General features: G+C 43.1%; 1 protein-coding gene across 1 annotated transcript; it reads right to left on the bottom strand.

Moving 5' to 3' along the window:
* Window positions 1-861: 861 nt before the first annotated feature.
* Window positions 862-21621, bottom strand: VCPIP1 (valosin containing protein interacting protein 1). The gene is made up of 3 exons (XM_083748793.1): window positions 18457-21621; window positions 10035-10121; window positions 862-6052 (listed from the first exon to the last, which is right to left on the bottom strand). Exons 1-3 carry the CDS (start codon window positions 21137-21139, stop codon window positions 5178-5180), a joined length of 3645 nt encoding a protein of 1214 aa, XP_083604919.1. The 5' UTR covers window positions 21140-21621; the 3' UTR covers window positions 862-5177.
* Window positions 21622-27320: the final 5699 nt, after the last annotated feature.

The following is a 27320-nucleotide window of genomic DNA, read 5'->3' as shown; positions in this document are numbered from 1 at the left end:
AACTCCCGAAGGGCCACAGGTTCCTCATTCAGCTTTAGCTCATGAACTAGCCATTCCGCCTTGACCCTTTGCCCACATCCTGTAATCCAGAAAATCTCCTGAAGGTATGCTTCTCTGAAGCGAAGCAAATTTAAGACTAGCCAGGTATTAATGGATACAGTCTGTAAGTTCCCCATGCAAATTTCTGGGAGGAAGAGAGTACAAACCCAATAAATATTTAGAAGCAGAAACTCCACAGGCTCTTTCCCGCCTCTTAATCCAGTATTCTGAAAAATAGTTCCCATCAGCCTTATTTACATTTGCCCTTGTGCTTGCAATCCTGGGATATAATCATTAAAACATACTGGCTACATCAACATTTGACCTCTCATGTGGTCAATAAAAAATAAAAATAAAATTCCAGAAGTCGCAAACACTCAAGGTATGGGAGGGGATGAAGCGCATCCAACTCTATGGACTTTACTCCCACTATAAATTAGGCAGGCACTATCCCCAACATGTTCTGGATGCCTGGTTAAAATATTTTAGTCCAGGCCTTTGCACCATTAATGCTGTTTTTTTTGCAGTTTTAATATCAGATGTGTAATGTAGGTTTTTAATGTTTTGTATGCTTTCATTTTGTTAAGCTGCTTTGGGACCCAGATGGCGACAAGTGAAATACGATTTAAAAAAATAAATTCATGGACACAATTATGGAAGAACAGCTTGCAGATCTGTTCAGGTGAAAACCTGGGTTGCTGCTCACGTGTGGCCCACTTCCACCCAGCCATAGCAGCTAGCGCTGACAAAAGACAGAAAAAGCTGGCCTTTGCCCACAGTACTAATAACAATAATGTTGGTATAGAAATTAGGGAAAAGTTGTTTAGCTTATGTTTTTAATATAGCAATCAAAGAAAATCCCAAATACTGTACAATGAAGTGTAATATAGTACACTGTTATAATACACTATTGATACAATACAGATTAAAAAAAAACAAATTAGTACAGCAATCACAAATAAAATCTGAGTGTGCTGAACAGCCAGCATTGTGAACATGGTATCATTGCTATTCTAATTGTATTCAATTTGTAAAGCACTTGCTGTTTTCAAAGGTTTCCTAAATATATACAGTACTAATGCTTATTTATACATTTTTTTACTCAATTACTTCCAAAAGTGCACTATTTCTCTTCCTGGCAATAACCTTCATTAAAATAAAATCTAAAAATATGAATCACTGTTCAGTCTTTAAACTTTACTACAATCATAGGGGCAAAGTTGGAATGCTGCCTTAAAGTATTTTAAATGCAACACTTTAAAATACTATGGGATATTCACAAGTATATATTGAACAAAGCTTTTTGCTGGAATGTCAGTCCCCAAACTGAGGTTGTGACAGTCCGATTAGCATCCAGCATGTCAAACTGACCCAAAGAAAAAGTAGCTTAGATCTGAATTCTAAGCATACACATAATTGAGTTCCACTAGAATTGGTGGAAATTGAGGATAATTCACACACATTGGGCTTACATGAAATCTAGGTGGGTTGCATGCGCACAGGGAAGAGCAATCATCAAAGCCCTCCATTATGCAGATATACTCAAATTCGTCCCTTCAGAAAAAAGCCATTTTGGTTTCAGAAAATACATCCTTTCTATAGCATTTAGTATACAGCTGCAGCAATGGTCTTCTGTGATCTTTACTAAAGCAGAGAATAGACGTCATGTCTGGACCATAAACACAGCAACTAAATACTGCCCCTATAACAAGTCAATTTCAACTGAAAATGTAGATTATTTAAGGCTAAATGAGAGGAACACATTATACAGGCAAAGAAGGGGAAAGATCAAATATTATTTTTAAAAATCAGAAACTTTGTTACACCTTGCTACTTTATTTTAGCTGGGTAGAAGTATACTACAACAAACATTCAAAAGTGAAATTAAGTGAGCAAGCCATTTTTTTCAGTTGTGAAATAATTACGGTAAGTTTTTAAAGCTGAAACATCAAAGGGTTGACTCTCCAGAGAAATATAGAACAGTAATGTAGTAAGTGCACCTTGTACACCCACTAAAGTACTACTAATGGAAAGCAAATCAGTATGCAGCAATTCCAGAAATTTCTAGAATGCACTTACTTCTTCATTTTTCTTCTCTGATTGTACAGAATTTACTCCCTCCTGAGTAAACCAGTGTATTGGTGCTGCTGTGCTACTACTGTAGTCCCACTTCCCATTCATATTTTTATATATACATTAAACGTCTTGTTCAAGAACAAGCTTTTTTGACCGACTTAACAGTGTTTGAAAGAAAACCATGACCTTTCAACTGTCGAATTTTAGACCCACACACATCAGAAAGCCTGACGGTTGGTGAATAATAAGAGACAGAATTTGGAAATGTCTAAAGGAAATGCACTTCAGGCATCCCCTTGCCACATCTAAGATTTTCCATAAATTCATTTTATAGAGGACTCTCAATCACTCGCTGAAGCTGCAATCCTGTAACTAGTTGCATGTGCTTAAGCTTACTAAGTGAACTATATCACGTTAGTGGCAACTATGTGTCATCAAAGTGAATGAGACCACCATTTATTTGTGCACATTAATCCCATTAACTTTGATGGAGATAAGTCTACATTGCACACTTGCAATATAAAAAATTAAATGTTAACGTTTCCCCAACATACTTACAGCTACAGCAGTATTTTTTTCATAACGCTCCTAAGCCAGGATGAGAAAACCTGTGGCCTTCCATGAATATTGGCCATGCTGGCTGGGGTGGAATAAGTTGGATGGCATCTAGAAGGTCACAGGTTTCTCAGCCCTGTCCTAATCCTTTACTATTTTCATTTTACAAACAGAGCATTGCAAACATCTTTTCAACACATCACACAAGGGCAAGAATACAAAGTGAATAACTTTGTATTTTTATTTTCTGAGAAGGGAAAAATTAAGAGTCATAACACAATTCCTCAAGAGAAAGGATTTCTACAAGGAACAGAAAAGATGTACTTAACTCTTAGTTCACACCACATTAAATTATAAAATCACCCATGCCTTCCCAACTTTACAGCTCTTGCTCATTTATACATGCATTTTGCGTAAAGGATGTTGACAATTATCCTCCTTTGCACACAATGAAAAACCACCAAAGTATTTCCAAGCCAAGAAGAAAAATATCAAACCACCAGGCTGTTTATCAACCCTATAATCCAAGCCAATTTTAAGCTAACAGTGGCCATGATTCTCATCCAAAGAATCCTGGGAACTGTAGCTCTGTGCTATAAATCCCCCACAAAAATATTTCCAAAAATACTGGAATTCCCAAGCTTATGTGATAGAAGCCAGAGATGTTAACTGAATTTTCAGGATTTAGATATCCAGTGCAGATATCCATATGGTCAGAGAAATAGTAGTTACATTCTGGTTTGTCTCACAAGCCATCTCATAATATATTAAATGCTACCTTTTAAACTGGGGCATGGGATATTGCTGTGACAGAAGTCTAATATCACCCACCCCTGCACAATCCCTTGCGAATGGAAAACACTTTGGGCCACGGCCACAAGTCTGGTTGTGCGTTTGTTAGAAGTTACAGTGGTTTTTTATATTCCGCCTCAAGCATCCTGTTCTGTGTGGCATGATCAATTTTAGAATTCCCTATTTACATCACATATTTCATTTTTTGACCAAATTAAGCAGCAAAACTATATATTTGAAATCATTTATTTATGAAAGTTGTATTTGTATGTTTTATATATAAGCAGTGCATGAAATAACAAAAGATTTAGTCCCTGAATGAGAAAAGCAAAAAGGGTGTTTAAATGGATTAATATAGTTGAATGAACCAAGGCAGTTTTACCTTCGGTTAATTTCCCATATAAAAAATAAACCTTCCCTTACTTGGGACATTTTATCATAGCATTGCTTAGAGGTTTCCTGTGTGATTATAACTGCAGAAAGTGTGAGCATATTTTCAGAATATAAACATTAATACAAACTTAGTATTTGTGGACCAGGTAAAACTTGCATGTTGAGTAAACACTGGCTTCAATACCTAAGCACTTCAGATTTCTTTTCAGTATCTCTTCTGTATTATAAGTCGTTTACTGTTTCAAGTTTATTTTCATTAGATGAAGCAGTAATAATGCACATAAAATAGAAATAAGCAAAGAGGCAAAAGTGCAACATCAGTATCAAGATAAATATTCTATCTTTACGGAGCAAATACTATGGCTGCTTAGTAAAAAATAGCACTGTAGATCTGATGAATATGCTGTTTAAGTGGATGACAGTTTAATCAACGTGATGCATGAAGACTTGCATAAAAGTGAAAAACTAAGGATTTCCCATTTCAGGGAGTCAAAAAGAAACTGTTACTATATCACTGAAAATCTGATGAAACTTCTGTTAAATTCCATTAATCCAACATGCTTAGAAAGTGTTAATAGCCAGCACTGATAACCAACTGTTTTTTTCAAAATCTTCCTGCACAAAAAGCAATTCCTTATTAGCCTGCTGCAGTTTCTTAAAATACTTGCATACTACTGCCTTTGCAATGTAAAGCACACGATAGTACTTTACCAGCTCAAAATTAAACATGCAATCACTAGCCAACAGGACAATGAAAAAGCTGTGCTGGCTCAGTCTGCCATGCATTGCTGCATCACCTTTGCTTTAGATTCATCTTATACTATATAGCACTTTGCCCTATCATTCTTTAAATGTACAACTTTTAAAGAGATCTCAATAAATATACGTGGGTTTTTGAGAAACCTGAAAATCTAAATGGATGCAAAGTGTTCAGATCTAAGGGAATGCCTCTTTATGCTGGAACCAACACACTACATTTGTCAGATTTTCTTTTCACATATTAATCTTTGAAACATAATGATTTCACATGGGCTGGAGGATTAAGACTTTAACAGAAATAAAATTACAAAAAAAGAACCCACATCTACAGCAGATATTCATCCCAGTGCATATTCTAATAACTAATTTACAGGTAACTGAGAGCTAACCTGGGCAGCAAAATGGCATATTAAAAGCTATTGTCTATCACACACTTGCTATCATGCAATGAGTAAGATATAATCTTTGAAACATACAAGATTCAATTACTAATCTTATGTGGCCCAGCCAACAAACATTACATTTGCACAGTAATCTCTTGTATTTTATCAGTTGTTAACTATTCATGAATGATCCATTGGCTCAGATGTATTAGTGATTTCTGCATCTTGACTATCCATCTCTTCAGGCTCTTCCACAGAATTTCCCTTCTGTGCTTTTGATCTTGTGGACAATGTTGTTCCCACTGCATTTGACATGTTACTGTCAGTTGTTTCTGCATTCAGATGTCCGCTGCCACTTGATAAAGAAAAGGATTCAGACAAACCAGTCTGAGGGCTCCTTGTTTTAATAGATGAACTTGCGGCTTCCAGTTTCCTTTGAGAGAAGTCTTGTGTCGCCGACTGCTCTGTATTCTGATCCCGCATGTGTCTGTCCATTGAAGCCTGAATCGAAGAAACCATTTCCTGCAATTTTTTCCGTTGTGCCTCAATCAAATTAGGATCAAGCTGCCTGCTGTCTCTCATGGTTCCTACTCCAGGAGCTATCCGTATTAGCTCACTGTTTCCAGAATCACCTGTGTACACTGAAGACTCAGATTTAGCAGAACTTGGACTGAAGTCTGTGCTGGTGCTTTGCTTTCTTAACAGTGGAGCTTCCCTAGCTCTTTGGTGAAGTGATTGGCTACCAGCTGCACTTCCTAATGAATGGCCTTTCCCTTGAAACGCTGTTATATTGTGAAGTTGCTCTGACTTCTTTTTAACTACGCCACCGCTACCTAACTTTAGGAGTCCATGTGAAGGACTTGCTTCCCGGCTTCTTGAAGAAGCTTCTGCTCGCACTTGGCTTAGGGCCTCCTTAACCAAGTCTTCAACATCGGCACCCACAGGAAAATGCCCAGCAACATCCACACAAAGTTCCACTCTATCTTCTGCTGCATTGTACACAAAGGTCTTACCAGGCAAGTGTGGAAAAGTACAATGCCTACCATCAGCCAGACCTATAGAAAGGGGAAAGAGATATTTTTAAGTTTATATATTGCTTCTTAATGATGGCTGTGAAGCAGATAACAAAGCATACCAGGGTCACATTATAAGCACAAAAGGTTGTATCCAACCTTCAGAGTAGCCCCACTGAAATTACTGGACCTAGTTAGTCAGTCATGTCAATTAATTTCATTGAGTCACACTCTGATTCGGACCCAACCCATATAGCACTAAAAAAACCCAAAAACTAAGGAAAAAACAAAAACGTAAGAACAGACTTGTTGGGTCAGACCCCAAAGGACCATCTAATTCTGCACCATTTTTTCCACAATGGCCAACCAGATGTCTTTAGGAAATCCAGAAGCTGAACATGAATGTAACAGACTCTACCCAATGGGCACATTGGCATACTGCTACTGCTCCTGGATATTACATATAAACATCACAACTGGTAGATAAAATATATATTTCTTAAGTTAAACACACAGCTGCTACATCCAAAATCAAGTTCTGGAAAAGCAAATGCCCTCTGGAATGGAGCTATAGTACAGATTTCAAAAAGTGAAAGGGGGACATTAAAAGACAGGCTTGTTTGGGCAGTAAATGCCTTAACAAAAGACTTAAGCAGTAAACACTACTTTTATCCCTCTTTAGTACTCTCTCATTATCTTCAACAAAAGGTTGTAAAAACTTGAATTGGAACTATTCAAATGGAATCAGAAAGTCTGCATAGGTCAATTATACATTTGTCACTACACTAGATACAATCGTTGTTACCTGCTCTTCTGATTTAGAGCACATTTGTAAGAAAAATAAGAGTCTGAAGTTTAAAGAATGACTATACAGGAGAAAGCAATCTTTAGATACATCCACCGAAATGTAATAAAAGATTGCCATGTATATTACATTCCATTATTTCCATTTTAATATTGCAAAATATCTTCTGCAAGTCATCAGGTAACCAAAGCGGCAGAATTTGGTAAAGTAAAGGGACCCCTGACTGTTAGGTCCAGTCGTGGACGACTCTGGGGTTGCGGCACTCATCTCGCTTTACTGGCCAAGGGAGCCAGCGTACAACTTCCAGGTTATGTGGCCAGCATGACTAAGCTGCTTCTGGCGAACCAGAGCAGTGCAAGGAAACGGCGTTTACCTTCCCACCGGAGCAGTACCTATTTATCTACTTGCACTTTGACATGCTTTCAAACTGCTAGGTTGGCAGGAGGCAGAATTTGGTAGAAACACTGTTAACAGCAGTGAAGAACTGCTGGCCCATGGGCTTAACTAGGCTTGCCAGGCCCTTGAATGTGGCCTACAAGGCCGTTTTAGGCAAACCACACCCACCTGTCAGTTCATTGGTATATCACATCAAATAGCAATATTTGTTATCTCCAAGCCTAGATCCTAACACTGTGATGCTTAGTACTAAGATTGGAGATAAACCTTTGCCTGCTTTTTATAGTAAATTGTCAAAGTGCAGAAACATTTTTCTTATCTTGTGGTTCTGCTAGTTAGTCTATTTTTAAAGCTGTTTTGTTAATAGCATTTTATGGAAGATGGTTTCTTTTACTCATGATTTGTTAATTATTTTATATGATTTATGTTTTAATTACGATGTTCTATTATGTTATTGCTATTTATTGTATGTAAGCCACTTTGTGACTTGTGTGAGTGAAAAGCAGCCCAGAAATATAATAAATTAAATAATAAATTAAATTATCTCTGATCTTAACACTATTGGACCACAGCACAAAGACTGGAGATATGCTTCTGCTTGAAGCTGGAAGTTTGAATCAACTGACATCCTATGGCATCAGGTGATTGACAGGTTGGACGTCCACCCACCTATCAAAATGACATATGGAGGGTGGGCAGGTTCCATTTGTCCACCCCTGATATAAAGCACACAGGAAAGTAGACAACCAGAAAGAAGCAGAGTGGCTTAGAGGTGTACAATTGCCAATACTGAAACGAAACAGAAATCAGTGAGCACTGATTATTATCAGCATCTTTTAATGAACTTTTAGATGTCATAGTGCTGGGACAAGTTGTCAGAACAAAGATAATTATGTAATGTTTTTTCAACAATAAAGCAATCCTGTTCTCATTCAAGGTATGCAATGTCAAGCTTGGCAGAAAAGATGGAACACTGAAAGGATTCAGTGTTCCATCTAAACTTGTATAGAAAAACAAAATGATCAATTTGAGGGCAGAGAAAACGCTGAACTCATGTGGTAATTACAGTCTCACAAGTGTGTCTGCATATGTGTAATAGGCATGCACTCTGATTAACATATTACGTTGTACAGTAAGCCTGCAATTTATGCGCGCTCAGCATTATGGGCTTGGGGGGAAAATAAAAAATAAAATAAAAGGCAGTGGAAAGGGGTGGATACACACAGAGAATGAATTCTGAGGCTTTGTCACAACTCTGACTTGATGAAAGGAAAAGCATAATATAAACAAAGACTTTAAACTGTAATGTGAACAAGCATTGCACCGGTGCATAGTGATAAAAAAATTCCTGCAGCAGTCTTTCTCCATAGCTGTGCTGCAGACAAAACAATCGAGATCCTGCCTTTTTGTATCCTCTGAACTCAAGTCTGAGGTTGCTTCTTTTCAAACAAAACACAGGTAGTAACCCAAAAATAAACCTTGGGTTACCACTTGTGTTTTGTTTGGAGGAAACAAACCATGAGCCCATGTTCAGAAGACATGACAAGACAGGATCTGGATTGTTTTGTCAGTGGCACAGCAGCAGCAGGTGAGAAGTGCCCTGGGAATTCTGCTCATTCGCATTATAGTTTAAAATAAACGATGGTTTAACTTAATGCGATGTGCAAACTGAGCCACTGTATGTCATTCTGGAAAGTTCTCTGAACTAAAGTAAAAGGGTGGAGTGGAATGACCTGCTGCACAATGAGACCAGCAAATGCAGCTAGTTAGATTGAAGCTCTGTGTTCCAGGATTAATTGTATCACATTCTCCTTTTCAGTTCTTGACTTTGGCTTATAACACGGATTTTGTTCCTCAATCAAGAAAATGAGCGTGCACACAATTTAGTTCAAGAAGACAAGAAAAACAATTGTGACAACAGTACCACTAATTTAGAAGTCCTTACAGACCTTTACCCACTCTGTCAATTTCCTTTAAAGCCTGAAGCAATATACACTTCTCTCTACGATAGCAAGTGTGTGCCGCAACCACATCAATGGCTTTGTATCTGTAGCATTCTAAAGCATCCTGCTCTGTTTGAGCTGCTCAGTGTCATTCTGATTTGATTTGCTATTCAGGCCGAATCTGATCCGTTAAACCTGAAACTGTTTTATTCCCATAACTATAAAGGGGAATCTAAAAAATAGCTGTATTTTCCCCCCTTTTCACATAAGTGGGTATAATTTGCAGGCAAAGGAGTTCATCCAGAGTGGTTTAAGCTTGCCAAAGTTCAGGCAGATCCAACCAGTGGACTTTGTGCCAGGAAACATTTAAGTTGTTGAGGTTTTTTAAGCGGAAGTGTTTTATTTTCTAGCAGAATTGCATACAAATTGTATGTATGTTCTCTCCTTTTGAGGGAGTGAAATTGTGATTAAAAGCTAGACTTGTCCGTCAAAACAGAAGATCCTCCCACCTCTCCATCATCTCCCCTCTTGAGCTCTGGGTGTTTCCTCAGTCAGTTTAGTTTCGATTTTGAGAAAAGAAAACAAGCAAGGAGATGTTGTGCATGGTATTGAACGTTCTGGAAAAACGAAAGTAACAGAGCTACTTGCAGTATGAAAACTCCCTGATCTGCCTTGACACAACTTGTTAATGGCAAAATCAAACTAGAGAACAACAGAGTCTGCCTGAATCACCCTGATTTGCCTTCTCATTTGGGGTACACATGGCATGGTTGCAACACCCTCCCCACTATATGTATACATATGTACACGAAATCAAAGCCTCACAATAATTTTCTCTTAAAAACCATGATATACACAAGCACATAGTTAGAAATTATACCCATTGTTTTCTTCATTATATTGTAGAACACACCACCCTGATGGAACAAGTGAGGAAGTCCTTTTGCATAAGACCAGACATCTTCTCCTGTGGAACAGGAAAAAAAGGGTTAGTTAACTAGCATAATTATAATTGGTGTAAAAATATTAACTTAATTTATATATAAATACAAATGCCTGTTCCCAGCATGTCACTAAAGTCCTCCAACTTTCTATCACATTCTAGCATAACCAAGATATCAAGACCGCGGTTGAGTTCTGCCATCTTCTAGAGGAGTCAGGATAGTGTTACTTCAGCTATACTGTAACATGTGAAGACACACAAAATTTTATTTAAAAATAAAAGTTTTCAGGTCCCACTTGCAATATTACAATGAAGGCAAATGGAAAGCATGCTAGAGATATGAAGGTCCAGAGAAAGAAGGGGGGGGGGATAGACTCTTCCCCTGGTTCTCGCCTCCCTTCCCCGGTCATCACATCTCACTGGGAGTCACTCTTGTAGTTTCCCTGGGAACCTAAGGGCCATTTCACACATGACCAAGTATTAGCAACACAGCATTTAGCTACACAAATTTTACTGAACGTATAGGAGTACCTGGGTACTTGGAGGAATACAAGACAACTGTCAGGGAACTGCCATCGGAAAGAACAGGAGGTGGAGAGGCTCTCAGAAGGCAGGAGAGAGTCAGCAGCGGAGGAAGGCACCAGTAGGGGGGGAACGGGAAATCATAAAGGGAGAGAGACGGAGGCATGGCTCAGGGACTCTTCCAGCAGTAACAGTGGAGGAGTTTCAGATCCTCCCATAGGCACTCCCACTCCTCGCCGGAAACTGTCGCGCCGAGAATCCAGACGACGCGTTTCCATCAAGGAGCTTTTATGTTGGAATAAATTCCGTAGACGCCCACTGTCGGATTCTACCAGCGACTGACGGAGCCATGCTTAAGGGGCTCCGTTAGAGACAGAGGTTGGCTGACCAGCCAAACCCTGAGGGACTAAGCTTTACGCACAAGCAGCTCATTATCCCATCACAGCAATCCGACAGTCTCTGAAAGCAGCTTGTGCAAGGAGAGGCATCATGAGCAACCCAGCCGGAACTGGAGGAGCAGGAGCTGGAGCTGGAGCGGGTCCAAGCCTGGAAGAAAGGTACAGGGCGTTGGAGGTCCAGCTAGCGCTGCAAACGGCGAGGCTCGAGGAGAGGAGGGCTCAGGATGCGGATAAGGGAAAAACCACCCCACTCGCCAGAAAGGTGCCAGGATTGGTGCAGAAGTTTGGGGGGGATCCCAGGAACTATCAAGCCTTTAGGACAGAGATGCAATATGCCCTCAATCTACAGTTTGATGACTTCCCCGATGAGGATTCGAGAGTGGCGTTTGTGATTGGCCATCTAGAGAGGGGGGCGAAGGACTGGGTTAGACCCCTGATGGCAGCCAATAATGAGATCCTAAAGGACACGAGGAAGTTTTTTCGCGCCATGGATCTGATGTTTTCCAGCGAGATTGAGCAGGGAGTGGTGTGCAGACAGTTAATGGCGTGTAAACAGGGGAGCCGATCTGTCCGTGAGTACTGGACTGAGTTCACTATGTTGATACATAGACTGGGTTGGGACCTAGCGAGTGAACCTATTCAAATGCTGTTTGAAGAAGGGCTCTCTTCGGCAGTGAAAGATGAACTTTCCCGGGTGCCTAGGGCGAAGTCTATGGACCAGCTGACTAAATCTGCGCTGTCCATAGGAGCGCGCCAGGAGGCGAGAGCTTTGGAAAAGCGGGAAGGAAAGGGGGAACGTTGGAGGGATTTCCGCATTCCAGAGATTCCGGAGCAGCCTTTCCCGCCGGCAGAGCCGATGGAACTTGGAACAGGGCGCGCGAGCGCAGTTTCAAACACCAGTGAAGGGCGGAAGAAGGAGGGAAAGAGTGCCAAGAAATGTTATCTCTGCCAACAGCCAGGTCACTTTGCCAGAGTCTGTCCGCAAAGAAAGGAATGGCAAGGGATGGCGGGAGCTGTTGGGGGGAAGGAGGGAGAAGAAGTCAAGGAGCAAGTAAAAGCCAACGCCTGGCTGCCACCATCGGGGCACAGCAGCCAGGCCAAGGAGTAGTGAAAGTGCCCACGCCGGAACCCCCAAGACCAGCGCTTGTGATAGAGGTGTTGCTAGAGCTGCCAAATGGACACCCACTAAAGATAAAAGCGCTATTGGATTCAGGCAGCTCCTGTAATTTCATGAATAAGGAGTTTGCAGCTGAACACCAGATACAGACTATCCCGTTAAGTAACCCTTTGCAGGTGACCACGATTGATGGGAGGGAACTGTTGGGAGGAGAAGTGAGCCAACAGACTGTACCAATGATTATGAGGGTGGCAAGACACACAGAACTGATAGCGTTTAACGTGGCCACCTTGGGAGGAGCTCCCATTATTTTGGGGATGAGCTGGCTGGCACTACATGATCCGCTAGTAGGCTGGCATCAGAGGGTGGTTTCCTTTGGGTCAGCACATTGCCTAGAACACTGCAAGGAGGGAAAGGCTCAGGAAGGGGCCAGGGCCACTCTAGCAGGGACGGAAGTAACGGACAAAGGGAAGGTGCCACGACAATACGCTGACTTGATTGACGTCTTCAGCGAAAAGGAAGCAGATAAACTGCCCCCGCACAGACCTTTTGACTGTCAAATTACCTTACTCCCAGGAGCACAATTGCCAGTGGGCAAGCTGTATGCAATGTCAGACAGTGAGATGCAGGAGTTAAGGGAGTTCATTGACAAGAATCTCAAGCGAGGTTTCATCAGAGAGTCACGAGCGGTGGGGGGCAGCCCAGTGTTCTTTGTGGACAAAAAAAATACTAATAAACCCAGATTGGTCGTGGACTTCAGGGCCCTAAATGCAGTGTCAGAACCAGTGACTCCCCATGCCCAGAATCGATGACATTCTGACCCGGGTGAGGAAAGGGAAAATTTTTACCAAGCTGGATCTTAGGGGTGCATATAATTTGATACGTGTGAGAAAGGGGGATGAGTGGAAGACCACTATGTTCACCCCCTTGGGGGCCTTTGAGTACTTGGTTATGCCCTTCGGATTACAAGGGGGCTCGGCCTGTTTTCAATCGTTCATGAATCACGTCCTGGGGCCATTGCTCTACAAGAACTGCGTAGCGTTCTTAGATGACGTCCTGGTGTACTCAGAGAATGAGGAGCAGCATGTGCGAGACGTAAGAGAGGTACTGAGCAGACAGCGAGAAAACCAGCTGTGGGTGAAACTGGAGAAGTGTCAGTTTCATACCAGGGAGGTGGAATTCCTGGGGTACCGGTTGTCTGACAAGGGATTGGCCATGGATCCCAGCAAGGTTCAAGCGGTACTGGAATGGAAGACACCCAAAACTAAGGACGTGCAAAGATTCCTGGGCTTCGGAAACTTCTATAGGAAGTTCATCAAAAACTTTGCCCACTTAACGGCGCCCATCACGGATTGTCTTAGCAGCAAGAAGAAATTTGTTTGGACGGAAGAGGCGCAGCGGGCATTCGAACGATTAAAGAAGGCGTTTGCGTCGGAAGAGCAACTTTTGCACGTGGATCTACAGCAACCAATGAGAGTGGAGACTGACGCGTCAGACCGAGCGGTGGGGGCCGTGCTTCTCCAGCCGGGAAAAGATACGTCAGAATGGAGACCGTGTGCCTTCTTCTCGCGGAAGTTGAACAAATCCGAGAGGAACTACACAGTATACGACCGAGAACTGCTCGCCATTCATGAAGCATTCCGGAGATGGCGGCACTTCTGATTGGGGCGCAGCACAAGGTCCAAGTCAGAACTGACCACAAAAATCTGGAATATTGGAGAACAGCCCGAGTGCTGAACCAGAGACAAGTGAGATGGGCCCAGGAGTTCTCCAAATTCCATTTTGAAATTCGTTACGTGCCAGGCTCGGAAAACGTAAGGGCGGACGCTCTTTCCAGGAAACCTGAGTACTTAGAGGGGGAGGGAGCGCCTGAGGAAAGGCATATAATCCCTGAGGACCGCTGGGTGTGTGGGGCGGCATTGGTGGGGCAGAGAGAACTGATAGAGGGTACTGAGAATGATGAATACGCCCAAGAGAAACTCAGAGAACTCAGGAGGACAGAGGAGAACACAGGGGGGTTTGAAGAAAAGAACGGGGCGTTGTATTACAAAGGGGCACTGTACATACCCGATGGGGAACTGAGGGGCAGAGTACTCAAACAGTTGCACGATAGCCCCACAGCGGGGCACTTCGGGCAGCACAAAACCATGTGGTTGGTTACCAGGGAGTTTTGGTGGCCCAAGGTGAGGGAAGACGTACGGGAATATGTCAGGGGGTGCGACAGGTGCCAGCGAGCAAAAGGGGAGAGGCTGGCACCAGCGGGGCTATTGGAACCCTTACCCACACCAGAAAGGCCATGGGAGGCAGTATCCATAGATTTTATGACGGACCTGCCAAAATCCAAAGGCAAGACAGCTGTCATGGTGGTGGTAGATCTATTAACTAAGATGTGTCATTTTATAGCCTGTTCACATGCGGTCACAGCGGAAGAAACCGCCAAGTTATTTGTAGAGCATATTTTCAGGTTGCATGGCGCCCCCTTGAGGGTGGTCAGCGACAGAGGGAAACAGTTTACTTCCAGGTTCTGGAGGAAGCTCATGAGCTTACTGCACGTGGAAGTCAATTTTTCAACTGCCCGGCACCCAGAAACAAATGGGCAAGCGGAAAGGGCAAACGGGATTTTACAACAATACCTGAGGTGTTATGTAAGTGACAGAGAAAATGATTGGGTAGATAAGTTGGCCCTGGCAGAATTTGCCTACAACAACGCGGAGAATGTGTCCACAGGGATAAGCCCCTTCCTGGCAAACTATGGGTGTCATCCCAGGGCATTTCCAGGAGAAGGAGGGGAGAGGTGGAGTGTACCGGCTGCAGAACACTTTGTTGAAGAGATGGAAGCGATCCACCGGCAACTCCAACTTAACTTAGAGAGGGCCAAGGAAGAATACAAAAGGCAAGCAGACAGAAGCCGAAGGGAAGGTGAAACCATAAGGGTGGGGGACAGGGTGTGGCTATCCACCCAAGGACTGCCGTTCAAGGGAGGGTGCAAGAAATTAAGACCCAAACGGCTGGGACCCTTTGAGGTCATACAACAGGTCAATCCGGTGGCATTCAAACTCAGATTGCTCAACCACATGAAACTGCATCCAGTATTTCACAGGTCTCTACTGTCGCCATACCGAGAGGGGTGAGAGTGGGGGGAAAGTGAGGGAGAGGTCACTCAAACACCAGTCATAGAAGAAAGGGAACGCAACACACATGTGGCAGGAATCACTGATTCCAGGTGGAGAGGGAATCAGGTGGAGTATTTGGTAGAATGGGAAGGGGAAGCGGAGTCGGAAAACACATGGGTACCGGCAGAGGAGGTCAATGACGAGATTTTAATAGAAACATTTCATCAACGGTTTCCAAGGAAACCTCAGCCTGTGGGAAGGTTCAGGAGGGAACACTTCGGCACAACCGATGAGGAAGAAGAGTTTGAAGGGTTCCCTGAATCAGGGCAGGAAGAAGGAGTAGACTCTGACGAGGAAGAGAACACAGAGAGAAGAGAAGGGGGGCAGTGGAGAGAAGTGTTTGAATCTTCTGATGATGAGGAGTGTTCTTTCCGGGGTTTTCCACCCTCACCGCCAGCAGGAAAGGGGGCGGGAGGGGGTGAAGGGGGCCCTGGAGGGGAGGTGGATGTCAGGGAACTGCCATCGGAAAGACAGGAGGTGGAGAGGCTCTCAGAAGGCAGGAGAGAGTCAGCAGCGGAGGAAGGCACCAGTAGGGGGGGAATGGGAAATCATAAAGGGAGAGAGACGGAGGCATGGCTCAGGGACTCTTCCAGCAGTAACAGTGGAGGAGTTTCAGATCCTCCCATAGGCACTCCCACTCCTCGCCGGAAACTGTCGCGCCGAGAATCCAGACGACGCGTTTCTGTCAAGGAGCTTTTATGTTGGAATAAATTCCGTAGGCGCCCACTGTCGGATTCTACCAGCGACTGACAGAGCCATGCTTAAGGGGCTCCGTTAGAGACAGAGGTTGGCTGACCAGGCAAACCCTGAGGGACTAAGCTTTACGCACAAGCAGCTCATTATCCCATCACAACAACCTTGATTTTAAGCATCAATGAAAGAGAATAGTACTCTGCCAATATATCATAATGGAAAACTCAAGCTACATTTACTTAACTCTCGGAACCGGGGCTTGTTCTAACTGTGGCAGTTAATAAACCAGGATTTTAAGAAGTGGTTTGATATCCTATTTGTTTTAGCCAATCACAGACAGAGAACCATGACTTGTTCTGTTTGGACACTATGAGGAACTGTTGTTAATTCAAAAGGGAAAACTTTTAATCTCCTCTTTGCATGCAGAGGGAGGTGAGTTGAAGAATGCAGTCCCAAGGGTCAAGTGAGCATTTTTTCATAACAACAATTCATGCTTGTTTGAAGAAGGTTACAGTCCTCCAAGTATGAGAGAGTTCTCCCATAGAAATCATAGGCAATTGCTACAAAGGTTCAAGCTTCACCCTCACTACTCTTTATGCAGTATGTGTGCTTGTCTTGTTTAATCCTAAAACACCTACCCTCCCATCTCCTTTCTGCCATGCAATGTTTCCTCCCAACCAGCCCCCTTGCATGAACATGAGGTAACCCACAGTTTTGTTTCAGACTTTCTCCCCCGGTCCTAAATACAGTGGTACCTCGGTTTATGAACTTAAACAGTTCCGGAAGTCCGTTCTTAAACTCAAACTGTTCTTAAATGGAGGTGTGCTTTCCCTAATGAGGCCTCCCGCCGCCAGTGTCCTTCCACCGTTTGGATTCTGTTCTTAGACTGAGGTAAAGTTCACAAACCAGGACACTACTTCCAGTTTTCGGAGTTCGTAAACTGAGTCATTCATAAACAGGATTGTTCTTAAACCGAGGTACCACTGTATTCTTTTCTTAAAAGGTTTCCTGACATGCATGCAGCCACAATCTTTTGGATACTACCTTTATACTTCATACTCAGATGAGAACAAGAACTACCCTACTAGGAAAGACGGGGTTGCTAAGAAATGGTTACAGCTGAAGAGATATTTTTCTCTGAATAACAAAAGTCATATGACCACAACACTTCATAAGGTTTGTTCTCAGTTAAAAAAAGTAAAGTTGCCAGTTTCACTTTTGTTTCATAGTATCTACTCAGTTTCGTTTCCAATAATTCAATATTAAGCTTTCAGTTGATAAAATTACACACAGAAACTTCCATTTTCTTTTGAACAGTCATTTCCATCATTTTATTTTTAGTGCCTTAACACACAAGCCTAATTTTCAAAGCAGCACAGATAATGCAACTGCAAATGCCAAAAACATTCATGACATTGTGCAAATGTTAGGCCATTCTGCAATTATCACAAGGGTTTTATATGGGGGGGGGAGCTTTTTAAAAAAACGCCTCAACTGGTTGGAAACCAAGCAATACTTTTGATGCCATGCACCCTGCAAGTGAATGGCAAAGACTGCAATACGTTGATTTTATTTGCAACACTGCCAATTAATTTGGTTTAAAAGGTTTCTTAAAATATAACCTTCCATAGATCTGGCTGAGTAGCAGAAATACATATATTATATATACTCTCTGGACAAGCAGTTCAGCTTTTAAGTTTGTTTTACTTCACCAAAACCCTGTTAAGCTTTAAATTAAGACAGTAAGATGAGGTGTTGCAGTAAATATTTCACAGCTTCATATATATGCTTTAAGTATAGTATTTATAGCAAAGTAAGCAAATGAGGAATCAAATGAGAATCCAGACACAAAAAAACTCTAGCTAGTTACTAGAATAATAAATTTCTTCATGAGGAAAAATTAGGAATACTGAGAAAAGTCCATTTATCAGAGCACAACATTACACAAATGAAGACATAAGATAAAGTTGGGAGAGGAGAAAAGTGGCTTTCAAATACCCCTAAATCAAAGGTTGGGGAATCTGCTGTTTTCTAAATGTTGCTGAACTATCATTCCCATCACTGGCCACGTTGGCAGAGGCAAGTCTAAAGGGCCACAAGTTCTCACCCCTGGCTGAAACAGTAGTTACAGGTACTTTTTTTAAAAAAAGTAGTTTCATTATTTTCAAAAGGAGGAACAGTTGTGCAGCAATAAAACTACTAGCACATTTCCAAAGCTTAGCAGTGTTTGGTATGGTTTCAAATTAGAGGACTGACCGTGTGTTAAGATTCCTGCATTGCAGGGGGTTGGGCTAGATGACCCTTGGGATCCTTTCTAGCTATGATTCTATGAATTATGACACCAACTTGTATTTATCTAATAGTTGGTCAGATCATGTATGGATTTCTAGCTTTATAAAATTCAGAGTTAGACATATCTCTACTCTTTGAAAAGTGAAAAAAAGTGTTTTCCTTACCCATAAATGTTGCTAGAAGACACAGAGAGTACATTTCCTTGTCGATTTGTTCTTGGATTTCCTTGGAAGCAATTTTACTAGTAACAGCAACATCATCAAGTTTCACAGCATGGGCCGAGTGAACTGAAGCGGTCAGGCTGCTCTCCCCCTTGCCTTTGAGAATCTCTATAGTTACTCTGTCACCATGCAGTAGAGGAACAGGTTCATTTTCCTGCCCTTCTTTGGGTGGCAAAAGCTCTTTGGGAGGAAAGCCAACTCGAATACATTGCAAATGGGGAGGAATATTAAATTCTCTAGCGATGCTTTCTTGCAGTTCTAGAAATGTGGTTGTGGATTTCAAAGTGAGCATGGCCTGCCGCCCATCATTTGTTGTTATGCGTATTTTCTTCTCTTTTGTAGATGTTGGGGAATAAGGAGTCTTTGTAGGTGTAGCAGGTGCAGAAGATGGCCCATCAGGAACAGCACCTGGGGAAGATGTTCTAGGTGGCACTTTTTGTGCTTGTTTCAATTTCTCTGTTTTGCGTTTCTGCATTATAGGTGCCTGTTCTGCAATGTTTTGCTGAATAGTTCTTTCAGTTTTACTCATATTTAGCTCTTCCCTGTGCAATGTTTTTGTTTTCTGACCAGTAAGAATTATTTTGGTTGGAAGTTGAGATTCCAAGTCTTGTCCTTGCTGCACATCATCAACTCTTCGGGCATGAGCCCCATCAATGTTTACAGGCGTATAATCATCAGGATTCTTTTTGGCTGTTTGATGTAGAATGGTATTGACAACTTTCTGGACAAGAATCTCACTGCCAAATTCTCCAGGAAAATGCTTGGTAACAAGTTTCATTGCAACATCATACACATTGCTGTTTAGAGAAGGATCACTTTCATACTGAAACCAGTATACCGTCTCTCTCACCACTCTCCCACCCCACTCTAGAGTAATTGGGAAAGCTTCAGGGAGATTGTCATACTCCTTATCTTCCCAATAATGCTTGAATCCACAACCACATTTACCACCTGTCGATCTGGTATTAGTTCTGTCCCCATCCAAATACACAACAGAACCATCATTTCTGACACGACGCACCAATGTTCCATGGCACCAGTTACAGACAGTCAAATTACTCAAGTTATAATCAGGTACAAGTACATCCTTAACTGGATTATAGGCACATACCAAATTGTTAAGAGGGAAACTATAATTTTTATCAGGCCTTAGCTGGCCATGGGTACTTTTTGCCAAATTATACAATTTCCCTCCGGGAGCCAACCACTCAGGAGCAACATGAAGTTCTGAAAGGGCACCACAAATGAGACACTTGTGAAGGCGGTTGTCCACCACTGCCTTTTTAGCAGCTGCTGTGACATCTTCAGGCTGAACTCCTATTACACCAGTCCTTCTATAGAAATACTGATGCACATCAGCTACTAAACTGGGATGAATGCCATGCTTATCCATGAAAACCTCTTCCATGGCAGCAACCAACCTCATCAAATATTTGTCTTGCAAACTTCTGTCACCCCCAATCACACAACTACCATCATCTTCCAATTTGATGTATTTTTTAATAAGGTCCTGAGGTACTCCCCAAGCTTTAGGAAGTAATTTCATAGGCAATTGAGGCAAAGCAGCACCTTTTATCCCAACCAGAGGAATATAATGGTTACGGCCAGAACTACTCCAGGCAATACAGAGAGGTTTGTTCAACATGCCATCTTTTCCCATGCATTTTTCTTCTGGTATCAATCCAGGTAGAAAAGTGGCAGAGTAGTCTCCTGAACTACGCATTCCGCTCAGGGAATCCAAGAGGATGATGGGCCGGTGCAGCACATTGGCCAATCCAAATATGTGGATGTTTCGAAGGCCCATTGGTACACCCTCTGGGGGAACAAACAAAGGATCACATTCGTTTATGATGTCTTCCCATTCTGCCGCATCAATGAAGTCATGAAAGAGAGCTTTGTAGCGGCTGAGATTCTCCCTAAAGTGCTTCTTGAGATTCTCTCGCAAAGCGTGCCAGAACAGCTCCCTGCCCACCAGCGCCCGGGAGATTGCGTGCACCAAGCAATGGCCATCCCCATCCACGTGGACCGGGATGAGGCACTCCTGGCTGTTGTTGGCCTTCTTGATATCCTCCAAGGTGTCGTGCAAGTAGAGAAGGCTGCCAGAGCGGTCTTTGCCATACCCTACCGTGTCGACATGCTCAGGCTCAATGAGGAAGGCACGGTCGCCCAGAAGAGCGCAGTCAAAGATATCCCCCTGGTTCATCTCGGTCAGGAGCTTGGCCTTGCCCGTCTGCTTGTCCATGCCATAGCGGGCCAAGATGGGAGACAGCAGCTTGCAGTGGTAGTTGGACAGGCCCATGACTTTCACCAACTCGGTGTTCTTCCTGGGGGGCCCCGCCCCGCTCACCCCCAGCAGCGCGTTCCGCAGCAAGTTGTGCAGCACCAAGTCCGGGTCCGTCACCTCCTCCACCGCCAGCAGTTGCCGCTGCTCATGGCGCTGCCCGCAGTCCGTGCACTCGATGCTCCCGCTGCTCAGAGGCCCGTGCGCCGGGAAGAACAGCCGCGCCTGGCACTTGGGATCCGGGCAAGTCCCCGAGAAGATCCTCCGGTCCCTCTTCTTCGAGACCGGCGCGGCCACCGGCTGCTGCTCCTGCTGAGGCGGATGTTGCTGAGGCGGCTGAGACATCGCTCCGCGCCTCCTCCTCTTCCTCTCGCCTCCCTGCGGCCGCGCTCCTTCCCCGCTCCCTTCGGCTCGCGGCCCCTCACAGCTTCATGCCCCGCTCTCCCCTCCCCACCGTAACGGACGGAGCCTGACAGAAGCCGCCCTTCGTCCTGACGCGGCGCACCAGCCCCAACAGTGAACGCGGAAGCCTCCGGCACCAACACTGACTGCCGCTTCACTGCCCTGGCCGTTGCCCGCAACGTAACGGCCTTTCCCCTCCCCTCCTTCCATGCACACGGCGCAAGCGCGGCGGGCTGAGGCACACGGTAAATGTAGTATCCTCCGCCCAGGAAGTCAGGTCTTGTAGAATAGGGATCCCGGTGATTAAAAGACTACCGGTACCAACATGCAACGCGGTACAGGAAAAACCGAGAGCCATGAAGAAGGATGTTTTTGCACAAGGACGACCGGGAAATGTAGTGTTTTCTGTCGCGGAGGGACGAGCGCGATCAAATAGGACAGGGGCGCGAAAGCGACTACATTTCCCAGAATGCTTCACAACTTGATCTCGTGGTTTATGGCGTCAGGGAGTTGACGAGCGGTAGGTTGAGGGAGAGAGTTGTTGAGGCGCTTAATGTGACATATGTAGCTCAGTTCGATGCAATCAATAGGTATTTCTCCGGGGCAAGTACATCAGACTGCAGCTTTCGACTAAACTAATCCCGTCGCCTCTTGGATTTGCTGTTCTCTTAGCCCGCAAGCTATACCTTATGGATACTAAGTCTGAGTAATTGAAATAACTATATATTCTTCCCCCTAGTGGGAGCCCTTCTAGATCAGGCCAAAGGTCCATCTAGCACTCTGCTCTTACAGTGGCAAGCTAGATTATTATGATTATATATTTGTTTATGCCCTGCATTTTTCCTTGATGGGAGTCAAGGTGGCTTACAGATAAAAATATGAACTTCTGAAAACATAGGGGGAAATTTTAAAAGCAACTAAACATTGATAAAATTTAATCTATACACATATAGATGGTCATGGCAAGGCCTCAGGGAGGACCAGAGTGCATCAACATTATCCCCACTTGTGTTGCCCAACAATATATTTGTCAGAGGCATGCTACCTCTGACACAGTAGTCCCACTGGGAGTGAGATTATAGTTTAGCCATTTGCTGTGAGCAGTAGTTATTTTTGTTTGACCTGAGTATTTCAATATTTAGCTTCATTGGAAGGCCCCAGGTTCTAGTATAATGTGTGTGAGAGAAACTTTGCTCTGTCCACTTTTTGCACATCATGCACAATCATATTTACCTTTTATATAATTTATATCCCAGAAATGAGATTGTGTGAGACTATTAAGAATGGGGGCAGGGGGGAATACCTATGCTGTCTGCAGGCAGAAATAACAGAAAGCAAAAAGTACTCGGAGATTAGGGCTGTTCTAATAATTGCTAGTGGTGTAAAAGTTGAATGGAGAAGAATGCTAAATGTTAGTGCTTAATTCCATGCAAGTGTTTAATGTGAGATGAGTGCTCTTCATGTATGCAGATTTGTTAAGTGCCCACACAGTGGAGCTAACATTGAAACATTTATATTCCCACCCCTTTAATCCAGATTTACCCTTTCCAGTTAAAAAAAATGTGCTGCCATTTACCCTTTTGTGAGATCTTAACAAGCAATTTATAATATCCCCATTAGGAAGCACCAAAATCTCATATATTATTATAGTGTTGCTTTATTATATAATTGTATTTTATTAAAGATTAAATGTGCTTTTTTGCATAGACAAAATGTTCCCTTTTGCATTCATTCTCCACTAGTGAATTCCTTTAAAACAAGCACTGCCAAACCATGCAAACTATATAAAGGATTCATTTCAACAGTAGAAGAAGAGTTTGGATTTGATATCCCACTTTTATCACTACCCGAAGGAGTCTCAAGGCGCTAACATTCTCCTTTCCCTTCCTCCCCCACAACAAACACTCTGTGAAGTGAGTGGGGCTGAAAGACTTCAGAGAATTGTGACTAGCCCAAGGTCACCCAGCAGCTGCATGTGGAGGAGTGGAGACGCCAGATTACGAATCTACCACTCTTAACCACTACACCACACTGGCTTTTTGCATCAGCTCCTTGCTGATGCAAACTATGTATCCAAGCTGTGGAGAACCACTAACAATGACTCTGCCAAAGCCCTTGGTGATCAAGCAGGGATATAAGGGATCAGGCCATCCCTAAGGTACCCTGGACCTAAGTTGTTAAGGGCCTTGTAAATTAATATAATAACTTTTAACCTGACCCAGTAATGTAAGGTGCAAACCAGTGCAAACTTTTGAGCACCTGAGTTATGTGCTGGCAATACTCTGTCCCCATTGTCTAGCCACAACTATTGTTGTCCAGACTTTCTAAACTATCGCAGGAATTCTGTCGACAATACTGTCAACTGTCAACAATACTAAATCCAAAACATATGCGATCCTTTAACAGCCGCTTTGCTGGTTCTGAATTATTCTAGAGAAATATGTTTACTATTAATTTGAGGATACATTGTAACTTCTCTTGATTTAGTGTGCCTGTGAAGCAGGCACCATTTCTGTGGTTTGCTATGGTCACCCTAGTCACACAAATGTTTTATTTTTCACCTTTCTAATTGAAATGACATGGCCTTGAAGCCTAAACAGCTCCTGCTGTGATCACATTAGACTCTATCAGCCAAGCAGCGTCTGGTCTGACCAATACATCACACTGGGGACAGACTTTCAAAAAGAACTGCTAGTACTGCAGGGATGTGTCAGTAGAATTTTTCTTTTGATGTTCTGAACCACCACAGTCCTGTTGCTCTGTAGTCTATTAAAGACCATTTTCTACTAACATTAGGAAAATATTGTGCCTACATTCCAAAGAGGCTTGTGTGTAGAATTGGGCTTTGCATAAAGATCTGGCTGTATATGGTCACTTGGGAGATGGTTTGATGCTGCCAGTTTTGAAAGCATTGGTCACCTGTTCTAGATGTAGCCCCTTACCCCCCAAAATGAGGCAATTGGCACTATCAGAGCTGGCCTTGCTGTCTGCTTTTTTGAGCCTATGATCCCAATTCAGCAAAGGGAGCCACTCGTGCAGACCTGGGCTCTGGACACAGAAATCCAGCAACAGCACTTGTACAATGCATTACTATACATGCAGGACATATTTCAAAAGGTGGTTCATTTGCAGAAGCCTGCTTCCATGGATTTGGGTGCATATTCTTATTAACATCTAGGTTTATACAATGTAGCAGACTTCACTGAATTTAATTTTTTACTTTTTGAAAGGCACAATTTAGAGCACAGTTGCTTCAGAGTAGAGCTGTCAAGGTAACTTGGTCTGATGAATTGGGCTGAGTGGTGTAGTACAGCAAATAAGAGTATCGTCTGTAAGCTGAGAAGTCTGTCTCGGGGTTTGCCAATATGGAAATTACTTGGCAGGCTAATGCTCCAAGTTAAAATCAGATGCCACGAAGGAAGAGGAGGGGGTGAGAGATTTTTTAAAATCAGTATTAGGTGAAAAAAATCATTTAAAAGTTTTCCTAATATTTCAGGTTACATTAGCTCTGTCTTTTTCATTTCTGCATCTCAGGTTATAGTTCTCTACATTATACAAAACCATGAAGCTTTGCAACAGTCTTAGCATGCATTACTATTTATGAGTTACAAATGGGTCCTGCAACAAAATGTTACAGTAAGGAGTACTCCTGCTTAGGTTTCCATTTACTCCATTCCACCCATTTCTGTTTTTCCTGCCAACAGTCGGACAACATTTGATACCCACTGGACATGCTCATTGACTTGTTTTGCAATCCTCACCTCTTTTAAGTTTCCCCCCGAAATTGTTTTTGTACTTCTGCAAACCTTGGGCCTGTGCCAAGCCTACTGATATCTCCCTCTTGTCTAGGCATTGTGTGGTTTTGGCTACATAAGGGCTGGCACTGAGATAACTGAGTTTGCTATTAAAATATATCGTGATTTAATCAAGTGTCTTTTCAACCTGTAGGTCACATTACATTCCCAACCTTGAATGATCCACTTTGGTTGTTGGAACTGGGGCTGCATAGACACCATACATTTAAAGTGTGTGGCTTCCCCCTACCCCACAATAAACACCTGTCAGGAAGCTCCCAGAGGTTTCTAGATGTGGAGCAATTGCGAGATCTGTGCAATCCTACAGGAGGCAACTAGCCTCATAAGGCATTCCTGTTTCCCACTTAACAGGGCCTTAGCAACACAGCCGCTTCTTTTGGCCTAGCACGTCTAGAAACATCCAAATCACCACATCTGGGGCAGCAGGGATGCAGTCCCGGACAGCTCAGGGACCAGATAAAAAGCAGATGTTGCATATAGCTTACCCACCTTTGCTCTAAGTGGCTTTAGCCAGTCTTCTGTTAGCAAGACTTCAAGCACCTAAAAACATATCACTGCAGTTACTACTGCTGCTGCTGTTTTTAGGATATCCCAGTATAGATAACCTCAGTGGTTTTTTTCCTGGGGGTCCTCAAGGGTACGCAGTACTGGCACCTTTTTCTCCTAGAAGAAAAGCACTGGATAACCTTGACCATAAGATTATAAGTCTAGATTTAGAATGTGTTTGCAAGCCTGGAGTTGTACCCAGTCATTACTGATGGAGACTGAACACTTCATGCCAACACTCTGGGACAGTTTTCAGAATTTAGCAGCATGAATTCACATTTTTATGCCTAAATTTCTCCTGTGAACAGAATCGGGGATCTCAGCATATAGGGATTCAAATAGCCCTGGGAATCATCCCCCTGCCAACACTTTCTGTTCTTTCTGTTGTTTGCAATTTAATCAAGAGAAATGGCTGCCTTTTATCCATTGGCAGGACAGGCAAGGGCCAAAAATTCAATTAGGAAATTACAAAGGGAATGGCTGAATCATGTGCAACACTTATCTAGAGTGTAGCTATAGGCTGCTCCAGAGTGATGGCTTCCCTCCCTTCTGTTTCAGCTCTGTAGCACAAAAATGACACAAGAGCACGCTGGGGAAAACTAGGGACATTCTCATCCACCCCATCCAGTGGGTCATTCATCTGATCTGATAGGTTCAGCATGGGCTGAAACCCCCTTATCATTAGGGTTATTGCTTCAGAAACCCTGACACAGCAGCTGTGGGCCTGACAATAAAAACTGTTTGACAAGCCTTCCTTTTAGGGTTACCACATTTTCTTTTAGCAAGGCTCCTGTCCCTGGCTTTTCAACTACAGGTGACTCCCAAACTCCAGAAGTGGACAGGGAAGCAAGATATAGGGAAGAACAGTTTGGTAGCAGGCTAACAGCTGGGATCACATAAAAGGATGATAAGGAACTGTTCCCCTCCCACAAGCTTACCCAGCAGTGGCGGCAGCAGCATTGTTTTTATTTCTTTTCTTTTTTTACGTTCTAACTTTTTTTAATGGTCCAGCATTAATATGAGAAGTGCTGAATTGGGTGGTTGCAACTACCCTGGACCAGGTTACCCGAAAGACTGCCTTCTCTTGTATAAACCAGGTAATATCACTTAGATCATCTGGGGAAAAGTCTGCCCATGGAACCTCAACCTGCAGAATATTGCAAGGTGGTGATTTTTTTTTTTTTCATTTTCTGCTATCACCCCTGTACCGTGGCATGACCTTCCCTCTGCCGTAAGTGAAGCAGCAATCATCAGTTGCTTCAGACATCTTGTAAAGACATGCCTTTTTGCCCAGGGTTTCCCTGTCCCATAAGGGAGAACCTGTTTTTGTTTGTTTAAATTCTCTGAATTTCCTGCTTTAATTTGTTTTTAGATGCCTTTATACTAGTATTTCTTGTCCTTAAATTGTGCACCTTAGAGTTCTTTAAAATATTAAGCAGTTTTATAGATACTTTTAAATAGATTTTTTTATTATAAAAAAATTGCCATCTTTATTTCACCACAATGCCTCTAAGTCCAAATATTACACTCTGCGACACTGGAAAAAAGAAAGATAGTGGCTGCATCTGCCCTGCTTAGCATTTCTCCTATTGGTACTGGGCCGCAACAGTAGAAAGTTATAACTCCTCTCCTCTGTCTGTCTGTCTGTCTGTCTCTCTGTCTCTCTCTCTCTCTCTCACACACACACACACAATATGCCAGCATCAGTTCCTGTGGACCCTTCCTGGACAATTGGCCCTGGCATTTGCACCCCAAGCCTCATT

Source organism: Podarcis gaigeae (genome assembly GCF_964106915.1).
Source record: "Podarcis gaigeae genome assembly, chromosome: 7".
Taxonomy (NCBI): Eukaryota; Metazoa; Chordata; class Lepidosauria; order Squamata; family Lacertidae; genus Podarcis; species Podarcis gaigeae.
The sequence above is the reverse complement of the archived record's forward strand: the minus strand, read 5'-3'. Positions and strand labels throughout refer to the sequence as shown.